This window comes from Prionailurus viverrinus, chromosome D3, assembly GCF_022837055.1.
Source record: "Prionailurus viverrinus isolate Anna chromosome D3, UM_Priviv_1.0, whole genome shotgun sequence".
Taxonomy (NCBI): Eukaryota; Metazoa; Chordata; class Mammalia; order Carnivora; family Felidae; genus Prionailurus; species Prionailurus viverrinus.
This window is the reverse complement of record NC_062572.1, coordinates 46,825,678-46,838,759: the sequence shown is the minus strand read 5'-3', so window position 1 is coordinate 46,838,759 and position 13,082 is coordinate 46,825,678. Positions and strand designations below refer to the sequence as shown.

General features: G+C 38.9%; 1 protein-coding gene across 8 annotated transcripts in view; it reads right to left on the bottom strand.

Annotated features, from left to right (window-relative positions):
- Positions 1-13,082, bottom strand: part of RBBP8 (RB binding protein 8, endonuclease) — a 112,095-nt gene that overhangs the window by 84,801 nt on the left and 14,212 nt on the right. For 2 of the 8 annotated variants that reach the window (XM_047827416.1, XM_047827419.1), the window contains exons 2-3: positions 9,423-9,507; positions 5,675-5,878 (exon numbers count right to left, since the gene is read on the bottom strand). In XM_047827416.1, the coding sequence (XP_047683372.1) occupies positions 5,675-5,783 (109 nt within the window). In that variant the 5' untranslated portion in view covers positions 5,784-5,878; positions 9,423-9,507. Of the gene's footprint in view, positions 1-5,674; positions 5,879-7,118; positions 7,365-8,324; positions 8,409-8,786; positions 9,050-9,422; positions 9,508-13,082 lie in introns of those variants that run through there. The other 6 variants (XM_047827420.1, XM_047827418.1, XM_047827423.1 and 3 more) reach the window with 5 other exon arrangements.

The window sequence follows — 13,082 nt, the reverse complement described above, 5'->3', positions numbered from 1 at the left end:
CACGTATAGTAGAGGTAGCTGAACTCCAACTTTTCATAATGAAAAAAAGTAAAGAGTTTCTAATATTTACTTCAGCTAGGAATTTAAAAAACCACGATTAGGGGCACCTGGGTGGCTCAGTCGGTTAAGCGTCCGACTTCGGCTCAGGTCATGATCTCACGGTCCGTGAGTTCGAGCCCAGCGTCGGGCTCTGTGCTGACAGCTCAGAGCCTGGAGCCTGCTTCAGATTCTGTGTCTCCCTCTCTCTCTGACTCTCCCCCATTCATGCTCTGTCTCTCTCTGTCTCAAAAATTAAAAAAAAAAAAAAAAAACACAATAAGTAAAGACTTCTAGGAAAGTTGCAGGATACAAAATCAATACACAGAAACCAATTTTGTTTCTGCACACTAACAAATAATCAGAAAAGGAAATGAGGGATGCCTGGCTGGCTCAGTCGGAGGAGCATGCAATTCTTGATGTCGGGGTCTTGAGTTCAAGCTAACACTGGGTGTATAGATTACTAAAAAAAAATAAACTTCAAGAAAAAAAAAGGAAATGAAAACAATTCTATTTATAGCATCAAAAAGAATACTTAGGGGGCACCTGGGTGGCTCAGTCGATTAAGCGTTCGACTTCGGCTCAGGTCATGATCTCACGGTCCGTGAGTTCGAGCCCAGCGTCGGGCTCTGTGCTGACAGCTCAGAGCCTGGAGCCTGCTTCAGATTCTGTGTCTCCCTCTCTCTCTGACTCTCCCCCATTCATGCTCTGTCTCTCTCTGTCTCAAAAATTAAAAAAAAAAAAAAAAACACAATAAGTAAAGACTTCTAGGAAAGTTGCAGGATACAAAATCAATACACAGAAACCAATTTTGTTTCTGCACACTAACAAATAATCAGAAAAGGAAATGAGGGATGCCTGGCTGGCTCAGTCGGAGGAGCATGCAATTCTTGATGTCGGGGTCTTGAGTTCAAGCTAACACTGGGTGTATAGATTACTAAAAAAAAATAAACTTCAAGAAAAAAAAAGGAAATGAAAACAATTCTATTTATAGCATCAAAAAGAATACTTAGGGGGCACCTGGGTGGCTCAGTCGATTAAGCGTTCGACTTCGGCTCAGGTCATGATCTCATGGTTTGTGGGTTGGAGCCCCGCATAGGGCTCTGTACTGCCAGCTCAGAGCCTGGAGCCTGCTTCAAATTCTGTGTCTCCCTCTCTCTCTGCCCCAACCCTGCTTGCACTCTGTCTCTGTCTCTCAAAAATGAATAAACGTTAAAAAAAAAAAAAAAAAAAAAAAAGAATACTTAGGAATAAGCTTACCCAAAGAGATGAAGGATTTGTACACTGAAAATTATCAAGTATTCATTCCTTAAAGAAATTAAAACTACATAAATAAATATAAAGACTTGGCATATTCATGGACTGGAAAGCTTAACATGATTAAGATGTCAATACTACTCAAAGAAATCTACAGATTCAATGCAATCTGTATCAAAAGTCCAATGATGATTTTTGCAGAAATAGAAAAAGCTGTCCTAAATTCATATGGAATCTCATGGGACTCCACATAGACAAAACAAACCTGAAGAAGAACAAAACTAGAGATCCCACTTCCTGATTTCAAAACTTACTAAAAGTTACAATAACCAAAACAATATAGTACTGACAGAAAGACAGATGTGTAGACCAACAGAAGAGGAAGTCCAGAAGTATACTCCTATTTGTATATACAATCAAATGGTTTTTGACAATGGTGCCCAGAAACTCTATGGGGAAACAGTCTTTTCAACAAATGGTGCTGGGAATATTAGATATCCACACACAAAAGAATGAAATTTGGCCCTTGTATCATATACAAAATGTAACTCAAAGTGGATGAATGATCCAAACATAAGAGCTAAAACTATAAAACAGGGTAAAAGCTAAATAATATTAGATCTGGCAATGATTTCTCGGGTAAGACACCAAAAGCACAGGCAACAAAAGAAAAATATAAAGTGGATTATATCAAAATTTAATACTTCTGTATGTCAAAGAACACAATGAACAGAATGAAAAAGCAACCCAGAGAATGGGAGAAAATATTTGCAAATTATGTATCTGATAAAAGAGTAATATCCAGAATATATAAAGAACTTCTACAACTCAACAACAAAAAACCAAAGCTGATTAAAAATTGGACAAAGGAGGGGCGCCTGGGTGGCTCAGGTGGTTAAGCATCCAACTTCAGCTCAGGTCATGATCTTGCGGTTTGTGAGTTCAAGCCCCACGTCGGGCTCTGTGCTGACAGCTCAGAACCTGGAGCCTGCTTCAGATTCTGTGTCTCCCCCTCCTCTTTCTGCCCCTCCCCTGCTCACACTCTGTGTCTGTCTCTCAATAATAAACGTTAAAAAAAAAAATAGACAAAGGACTTGAATAAACATTTCTCCAATGATATACAAATGGCCAGTAAGTACATGAAAAAATGTTCAACATCACTAATCTTTAGGTAAATGCAAATCAAAATCGCAGTATCACCTTACATCCACTAGGATGGCTACGACTACCAAAAGAAAATAAAAGAAAACAGAAGATACCAAGTGTTGGTAAGAATGCGGAGAAACTTAACACTTGTGCATTGCTGGTGGGAATGTAAAAATGGAAAAGAGTATGGTAATTCCTCAAAAAATTAAAAATATAATTATCATATAATTCAGCAATCCCACTTCTAGATACACTTCCAAAGGAGTTGAAAGAAGGGTCTTAAAGATTACTTGTACACTCCTGTTCAGAGCAACATTATTCTCAACAGCCAAAAGATGTAAGCAACTCAAATGTCCAACAATGGATGAATGAATGGATAAGCAAAATGTGGTATATACAATGGGATATTGTATATACCTTAAAAGAGAAAAAATTCTGTAATATGCTTACAATATGGATGAAACTTGAAGACCTTATGCTAAGTGAAATGAGCCAGTCACAAAAAGACTGTTATGAGATATTTAGAATGGTCACAATCACAGAGATAGAAAGTGGAATAGTGGCTGCCAGGGGCTGGAGGCAGGGATAAATGGGGAGTTATTGTTTAATAGGTATAAAATTTCAGTTTTACAAGATGAAGAGCTCTGGAGATGGATGGTGGTGATAGTCACACAACATCATGAATGTATTTAACGCCACTGAAGTGTACACTTAAAAACAGTTAAGATGAAAAATTTTATGTATATTTCATGGAAATTTTTAAAAAGTAAGTATCCCCACTTCTTCCCCTCGCCAAGAAGAGATAAAAGTAAGAATTTTCCAAGATTTCTTAACCATTTAAATTTTCTCATGTTTATTTTTTTGGCCATTCTTTTCCTGTTTCTTTCTAGAAATTAGCAGTTTCAAAAATCATAAAGAGGAACGTAAAAGTAATCAGTATGTGAAATCTCTGTTATAACTTTTTTATAGTATCTCACTGTACCTGGCTGGGATAGTACACAGCGGGCACAGATAATTATAACGGTGCTGCTTCAGAAAGGACAGCATTCTAATATCTAAACACATATAGCTAGTACATATATTGCTTACTATGTGCCATAAACTCTTCAAAATGTTTTACATATATTAAAATATTTAATATAATGTGAAGTAACTATTATTAGTATCTTTATTTTATAGATAACGAATCTGGTGCACCGTAAAGTTAAATAGCTTGCACAAGGTCACCACCTTCAAGGGTGAGATGGCTTTCAAATATTGGCATCCTAGATCCAGTAACAAGTACATCACATAGCCTCTTTCTCAACACAGCACTACCTATACAAGTAATAGAAGTAAGCACTGAAAATGAAAATTTTAGACTTAATCCTAAAGATAAAGCATGGTAACAATCTCTTTAGCATAGTACATAATGTTTTACATAATTTGAACCTATCTACCTTTCTAGCACCATCCTCTTTCCACCTGACCAATAAATTCCCATCACTTACCTCATTTTCTCTGTGAGCTATACCAACTTATCTACAGTTCTTTGATTAAAATCAAGCTGTTACTGCCAAACTTGTGCTTAAGCTATTCTCTTAAAACGTTCCCCTCCTACAATCTTCTTTGTCTGGCTAATTAGACTCATTTCAATGGTAAAGCCTGATTTGACAGTAAATCAATCAATCAATCAATCAATCTCTCTCAAGGGGCGTGCGCGCACACACACCAGGTTCTTCCTTTATGTTCCCAGATAACTATATATGATTCATTCTTATTCATAAGGTATGGCATATGGTAACTGTACCCCAAAACTTTTCTTGAACAAGAGTCTGCCAGTACACTGGGGTATGCAAGAATACTTCTGGGGTCCATGCTTCATTAATTCATGATGAGTCCATTATCATGAGGTTCTGCCAAGAACTACATTTACCACAGAAAAGTTCTAACACAGACCCACATACTAGGTAGATCATGGTTGTTTTTTTTTTTTTTTATGAGAAAATTGCCATTTATTGCTTTGGTTTTACCCAACAGGAAGAAACAAATTTTATTGCCATTTATATATTTTCTCAAATTGACCATATACAGTCTTTGTCTGCCCATTCCAGAAAACTGGGGCAAAGGTAATTATAACTAGGTACAAAAAAGCAACACATGGACAGAAAAAAAACATTCTCAGCATTAGGAACACTCATGACCCCAGGATCCATTAGTGCTCATCTCTGATGAATGATGCATTCTTTTGAACCAATCTGATTTGGTTAAAATATAAAGAGAATACCTGAAAAGTTTTTGATCGATCTAGACATTCAAAAGATAGAGAATATAGTCTAATTTAGAGGTTTGGGTTTTTTTTTTTTTATTCTTTATATTTTCTTTCAGACGAAATATTTTTTTCTTTGAAAATGTAAGTAAGATTAGGTGGATTATATTTTAATGGCATTCCAGTGTAATGTGAAGGCTGTCAAGCACTATAGTATTAAACCTATGGTTGCAGCAAGAAACAAACATAATACCAAGCAATTTCCGCCCATGGGAAAAACGTATTATGTTAAAGTAACAGAATTAGACAGATATTAATACCAAACGTTGAGTCTACCTTTAAGAGAAAATTCTTTTATCTGGAGTACGTTTTAACACAATCACAAATAATAATTATATATTCATCTCAACCACAATTGCTCAATTCTCCTCACACTCATTGCACTTCACATAAACCTTTTAGCATTTATTTCATTATACTGTAATTATCTGTTTATATGGCTCTATCTCTATTAGACTCCAGGCTCTTTGAAAGCATACTGCCATTCACTTTCATATCTCAGTGCTTGGTAGCAAATAGATTCCCAAAAGCTTGAAGAATAACTTTAGTATTTTAATGGCTGTAAAGAATCCTGCACATAATTTTATAGGAAAAAAAGTTTAGAGATTATATATCTTGGCTGAGATCACAAATCAAGTAGATAAATGAATTCGGAATTCACATCCAGGTCATCAATCAACAATTTCTATGCCGTTTCCACCACACCACACATATTACCATAGTAAATAACTTAAGATGTGCAAAAACTACATCCCATAGTAGGTGTCTATAGTTATAGAGCAACAACTCAATCATAAATGACTCACAAAAAATTACCTTTATTAGGTCCCTTAAAAATGAGATCCCTGAACTGTCACACAAAGTTATAACTATTTAGTCTCAATAGAATACTGGTGTACTATTAAAAAAAAAAAAAAAGATTCTTACCTTGTACTTCTTTATCATGATACTCTTTTAGTTTTGTCCAAAGTTCCTTGAAGTCATTAGATATATCTATAGAACTAGGGCTTCCACAATTGCTTCCAGAGATGTTCATCTTTCTTAATATGCTCCACACTTCTATTTGCCTAATGTTTTCTGACTTTTTGTTACATTATATAGGTATGAAGTTGTCTTGGGCAGTTGAAATACCTGAAACAACAGATTGCAACACAAATGAATTTTACATTTATCTGTATGTAATTTTAAGTTAGAATATCTTCAAGCTTAGCCAGCTATTCTCAAGTTTTCCTTATTTACCTACACTCAATCATTTTGAGAATCTGGGGAATGGGAAGTAAAGACAATTATGCTGAGAACCCTGATTTCAGTTATTTGGTCTTTAGTTAAGCTAAATTTTAAGGCAAACTTCCTCTTATTCCTCCTAGAAAGGAATAATTACTCAAATTGAGATGTTTCTGATATTGAGAGGTTTATAGTCATTCATGATCAGCATTGAATAATGCAACGTTCTAAAAAGAATTTATTTTTTGTTAAACTTTTCAGTTGATATGAAGTACAAGAATATACTGAACCAATAACTGGAACACATTCTGAATATCCTTGACTTAAACAGTATTCACATATATACATCTACATATACATAGAAGCACATGCCTTATAAAAGAGCAAGAAAGATGTTTGTGATTAATACACACGAACATCTGAATACCTTTCTTATTACAAGAGAAATCAGTGAGCAAGATACAGGCACAGCAAAGAACTATGAATACAGAAACGTCTAGTAACAAGACAAAAAGGGTAAGGCTATTTTGTGTCCCTCTTAGGGTAGAGGTGAATGATAATTACTTGTGTAAGCCCCTGAAGGAAGCAACAGGATACTGAGAAGTTCAAGTGGATTCATAAATATTTTAATGTGTCCTTAAGTTGAAACCATTAACTAGCTACCACTAAAAAAAGAAAACGATTAGTAAGTTTACTAAACCTCACGTATGGCTCCTTAGCCAATGATTTACCATTACTAACATGCCCAAACTGATTTAAGTGTTTCTTACTAATCATTTCTCAAGGTCTCTAATGAAGAAGCTAAAATAAGCAATGACACTTCTAAGGGAGAAGACTGGAAAAATACACTCTTAAGTTTTATAAACGTTGTGATTGGGGGCACCCAGCTGGTTCACTATGTAGAGCTATTGATCTCAGGGTCATGAGTTCAAGCCCCACGTTTGCATGAAGCCTACTTAATTTAAAAACAAAAAACAACTGTGATTAGGCTTTGTTGAGACAGTGAAAACTGAACATGTACTGGATTTTAGAGAATATTAGTGCATTATTTTTAATTGTCTTGGGTATAATTTGCTCATATTTAAAAAAAAAAAAAGTCCTTAGCTGTTAAAGAGATATATACTGATACGTTTACAGGTAAACTCACCTGTTCTGGATTTGCTTTCAAATGCTCTAGCTGAAACAAAACATGAATGCCGGGTAGGGAGATGAAACCAGTAGGCCTGCTTTGACAATTATTGAAACTGTAATGGATGGGTCTCTCTCTTGTGTATATTATTTCCACAACAGAGTTTTTAAAAGAGGGATTGGGTGAATTAACACAGCTTCATTTCCAGAAAGGCCTGAATTCTATTTCTTAACCTTAAAAGATAAACAGGCTTACACTACTGTCAGTAAAAGCCACCATTTGTTTACTATATGCCAGATACCGTGCTGCTTTATAGTCATTTTTAAACTTAATCTTGAGAACTCTATAAAACAGCTACTGTTACTAATTTCACTTTAGAGTTGGAAAAACAGGTTTAAGAAATTAAGTGACTTTCCCAAGGTCATTCTGTTAGGACCAACACAGCTAAATGGGGGTGGGGGTGGCCCTCATACTCTAGCGATGTTAATCAACTGCAAAATACTTTCCAGTAGCCTAAGATGGGGCACCTGGGTGTCTCAGTCAACTGAGGGTCAGACTTCGGCTCAGGTCATGATCATATACATGGTTTACGAATTCAAGCCCAGCACTGGGCTCACTGTTGTCAGCCAAGAGCCCATCCTCTGCCCCCTCTCTCTGACCGCCCCCATCCCCTCTTGTGCTCTCCCAAAAATAAATAAATATTTTATAAAATAAAGGAGGCCCCCCCCACAGTAATTAGTTCTATTAATAGTTTAAAACAAAATTTTAATGACTTCAATGAATATTTTAAAATTGCATAGTATTCAATTGCTTAAAACAGTGTAAATAAAATAAGCATTCGTTAACGTACCCTGAGAGGTAGCAAAAAAAAAAAAAAAAGTGTTTTTTCACCACATAAAAACAGTTTACCCACACTGAACTTGCAAATTCTGGCTCGAAAAACCATCTCAAGCCTATCCTGCATAGCCAGCACTTTTGTCAGAATTTCTTTTGGTTTGAACCGTTATGGTTACACGAGGATGCGCCTTAATTTCGCAGAAATGTGCACCTTGTGCCTCAAAGTGCATTCCGGGCTCAAAGGTCTGTAATAACTGAATACGTTTCTATGCATCCTGTAGCCCTGTAAACCACCAACCACAGTGAAGGTGCTCAGTAAACTCTTTCCAGTAGCACCCACCGCACGTATTCTCACACAGGGCAAGGGCCGCGCCTGGAGTCACACACCTGCCCGAGACAAACGCATAGGGACTGGACAGGTCCTCTTACGGGCAAAGCGGAGGTCCAGAGGCTCCCATGCCCATCCCAGCACCCGTAGCCACCAACCTCTCCCCCAGCACCGCGGCCACCCAAACGCTCCAAAAATCAGCAGCGCGACTGACGCGGGAAGCGAGCACCGCGCACCGCCCCCCCCCCCCGCCGGCGGCGCATGCGCGGGGGCGGGCTCGTAGTGGGTAAGCGAATCCTCAGCCAGCGCGGGAGACCAAAGAACCGCAGGGAGCGCGGGCTCGTCCTCCTTTCCCGCCCACCTCCAGCGGAGTTTATCCGGGCTCCAGCCTTATTCCTCAGGCAGCCCCGAAGCCGTACCGCCACCCCCACCCCAGGGGCCAAATGCCTACGTTCGGCCGGCAGCTCCTGACCGGAAGTGGCCGCTAAGACCCAGCACTCCGGGTCTGGGGAAGGAGATACCTTTTTATTCACGGCTTACAAGTCTTCCTCAAGATTCTCGAAAGCCCCAGCACGGAAGCAGACACGACTCCGGGGCTGTGAAGGAACGGCCACTCGCTTTTCTTCTCTTTCCCTCACTGATCCGCCAACCCTCCTCTGGGAAAGCCGGCCCCTCAGGGCGGCCCGCGCTTTCCGGGGGTGGGGAAGGGCCCGAGGGCCGCCGGCCGGGCTTGTTGGCGCCCGGGCCCTCCCCCCTCGGAGCCCGCTCGACGTCACGGAGGAGTTCCCTTCACGTCACGCCCCTCCGCCGGCCGCCGAGCTAGGCGGTGCACCGCACGCCTCTGGCGGAAGAGCTGGGTGGCCCGTGTGTTCCAAAATTAAGGGTGGTGACTGGAGAGTCGAGCGCCAGCCCCTGCTGTTTACGGGACGGCTCCGGGAGCTGGCGGCCGCCACAGCGTCTTTGAGATGCGCTGGAGAAAACTCAGGCATTTCCGTCTGGGAAATTCAAGCCCGTGGTGTTACCGTGTGTCTGACGTTAGCATATTTCAGGAAAGCCTGTGTAAGTGGCCACTACCACAGGGACAGTTAACACTAACTGATAAAGGAATGGACACGGATCAGTCTAAGGTAGCGTTCTGCCTTGTAGCTATCTATTACCTGCAGATTAGTGACGTGACCTGACAGGACTGGGTGGTGAGGCCACGTAGCAAAGCGATGTGTAAGTGGAAAGTTCCTGAGGACCCTGAAATGAGACGGAATCAGAAGTGCCCAGCATTATTTGTTGGGATAACAAGCTGTTAGGTAATTTAATTTTTTTTTAAATCAATGCTTTCTGTGGCTGTGTGTTTATAATGGTCAACCTGTTAGTCTGTTTTCCTACTTGATTTCTAAAAGAAGCATTTTAGCATTAGCAGTTCTACAAATGAAGTTGAAAATAAACAATAGGCTACAATCACAGTATCTTTTAAACCAGTCCAATACTGTTCTTTAATACTTATGAGACCTGGGAGGGAGATAAAGCATAGTATTATAAACTTTAAAACTTAAGTAGTGTTTAGGAAATCATAAATACAAGCTATAAAGTTAATTTTTTCCACTCACTCATGTTAAGGGATGAATATCAGAGCTTACTCCTTGGGATTTCACGCAATAGGATGTTTCTGTACCATTGGAGCAATGCTATAGGAACGTTGGTATTTTTAGGGAAGAGGGTTGCTAAATCTTCATTACCCTGTTAGAGTAACTATCATTTGCTTCCAAAGTTTACAAGACTTCATAACACTTTTAAAGAAAATGGGTGAAAAATTGACTGCCATTTCTAATATAACACAGGAGACATAGTTGTTTGTATACATGTTTATAATGGAAAGTTTTGTTATAAATGGGAAGAACCTGTAATCAGTTTGTCATTTAACCGTACACTGAAAGAACAGTGTACTTGTGGTCTGAAGAAAAACCATCAGAACAAAATGATGTAACTTGTTCCTCTGGCCTCTGCCAATGGCTTCACTACCCAATGCATTTATATAAGTCAGAATCCAAATAATCATCCTTGACACCTTTACCCCCCTTTAACCCGCTTATCCAAACTACCACCAAATTCTGTCAGTTTTACTTACCAAATATATCCCAAATCAATCCCCATCTTTTCATCACTTCCACAATATTCCAAAAATACCATTGTGTCTTAACCTAGTCTGTTAGTCTGCTTTCCATATCCATCCAACCAACAACCCCATCTAAACCTTTCTCTTCACTGGTGCTCAGAAAAAAAAAATGAGTATCCGTTCTCAATTCATGTATATATTTAAATTTCAAATTGCATGCATGTAAAAGAACAACAGCAAAAAAATAGGGGCACCTGGCTAGCTCAGTCGTAGAGCAAGCGACTCTTGATCTCAAGGTCGCTTGAGTTGAAGCCCCATGCTGGGTGTAGAGCTTACTTTTTAAAAAAAAAGATAAAATGGGGCGCCTGGGTGGCGCAGTCGGTTAAGCGTCCGACTTCAGCCAGGTCACGATCTCGCGGTCCGTGAGTTCGAGCCCCGCGTCGGGCTCTGGGCTGATGGCTCGGAGCCTGGAGCCTGTTTCCGATTCTGTGTCTCCCTCTCTCTCTGACCCTCCCCCGTTCATGTTCTGTCTCTCTCTGTCCCAAAAATAAATAAACGTTGAAAAAAAAATTAAAAAAAAAAAAAAAAAAAGATAAATTGTATATATGTATTGCTGAAAAATGGTAATAGTCTAATGGGTAAGTCACAGGCTCTGGAGACAGACTTCTGGGTTTGAATACTGCTCTAATACTTCCTTACCAAGTGACCTTGGATGGATTTCTTAACCTCTGTCTCATTTTTCTTACCTGTAAACTGAGGATAATAATAGTACCAACCATATAGGATTATGAAGAGTAAATGAATTAGTACATGTAAATTGCTTAGTACAGTGTTCATAGACACAGTATGTGCCTGGAAAAAAGCTAGCCCTTATTGGTACTTCTGAGTTATTTTATGACTATCAAACATATTTTTAAAGACATTTTTTAAAAGGGTGAGAAAAAAAATAGAAATCTATGTTTTCCTCCTCCCACCTTAAATTTTACCCACTTTTAGACTACTTCTTTACATTGTAGCTACTATGATCTTCCTGAAAAATAAATCTGAAAATGGCTGCTTAAACCGTTCAGTTGCCTACTGTTACTCCTCGAAGAAAGCCACTTTGAACTGCCTCTACTACCTCTGCAGGTTCATTTCCAATCATTTTCTGCCATCTGGCCTTGACCTTTTAGTGTCTCCTAGGTCTTTGTGTGCTGTTGCCTCTGGAATTATCAACCAAACCTACCCCTGCCCTTTGCCCAGCTATTACTAATCGTTTTATCTTGTTTTAATAGTCTTTTCTATTAAATCCTCTTATAGCACTGTGTATGTTCCCATCTTACACTTATTACAGTTTTAAATATTTGAATAATTTTCTTTTCCCACTAGACTAAGTTTCTTGAGGTCAAAACCATTTCTTGTTCACCTTTTTACCTCCAGAAACTAACCCAGTGCCTGCCATAAAGTCAGTACTGTGTGGATAAATGAATAAAGTTTAAGGGATTAACTATTTTTTATGTAAGTAGAGAAAATCTTTGAATCCATTCAAAATTCTTAGATTATCCATGTGAGATTTTATGGCGATCACTTTAACAGTGGAAATAGTGGGCGTACTCATAGTCTCTCCCAATAGGAGCTTTAAACCCCACGTGGTGGAATAAATTATGAGGTTCTAAAGATATGTGGGAAAACTTTATGGCTTTGAACAGTGGTTCCCAAACATTTTTAATGCTTAGAAAAGCAATAATTGTATTACATATTGTGATAAAAAGATGAGGCTGCTTCTATCCAGAGGCAGCAGAAGTTGGAACTTCAGCCATCAGGGCCAGTGATGCTCCCTTGAGGGCTGGGATTTTAATGTCCTAGCACACCTATAATCCGTTGGAGGCCCCTGATTAGGATGCTCGACTTAAAAATTGTGTGAATGATTCAAATGGTAAATTTTATAATATGTACATCTGTACATTTAACCACAATAAGAAAAAAATGTGTGGTAGCAGTAAAAACTCTAGGATTCTTAGAACCGTAGAATTTTGGAAATATGTAGATTTTAAAATCATCTAACTCAAATCATTTTAAACCTGAAACCTTTTGTTGGTACTACAGTCTGCTTAACTCCTATAGTTGAATGGCTGAGGGTTGCAAAGGAAAAATCACACAACAGGACTGATATCACTAAAATTATGTGGTTTCAAACCTCATATAGGGCATTAATTAATTCTTAAAACAGACTTTGTTCAGCTGCTCTTGTTTCCTTTGCTGTCTTCCAAACCTTCACTATTTTCCTCAAGCCTCTGTACAGTATTCTCACTCTCAGCAGACACCCTAGTCTCCAGGTTATTCAGAACAATTGGGGTCAAAAGGTGTGGTCTCCTTGAACTTCACTTTTCCTTTCTCAACCCTGTGAATTAGGCAATACCATTTTGCAGTCACAAAGTAACTCAAATCCACTTGCTTCTCCCCACCTCTTCTGCATCCACCTTGGGGTGGCGTCATCAGCATCTTAAACCTCTTCTGCAGCAATAGACTCCTTTTTTTTTTTTTTTTTAGATCAACTATCTTTCTACTTCTGTTTCCCCCTTACTGTGGTGTACAGCACTCAGAGTAGTCCTTTAAACAGATAACAGATTTAACCAGAACAAAATGCTGTCCTGCTAAAAACATTCCAGGGTCTTCCCATCACCTTAGAATAAAATCAAACCCTTTTCCATGGAGTCAGGACAAGTGAATC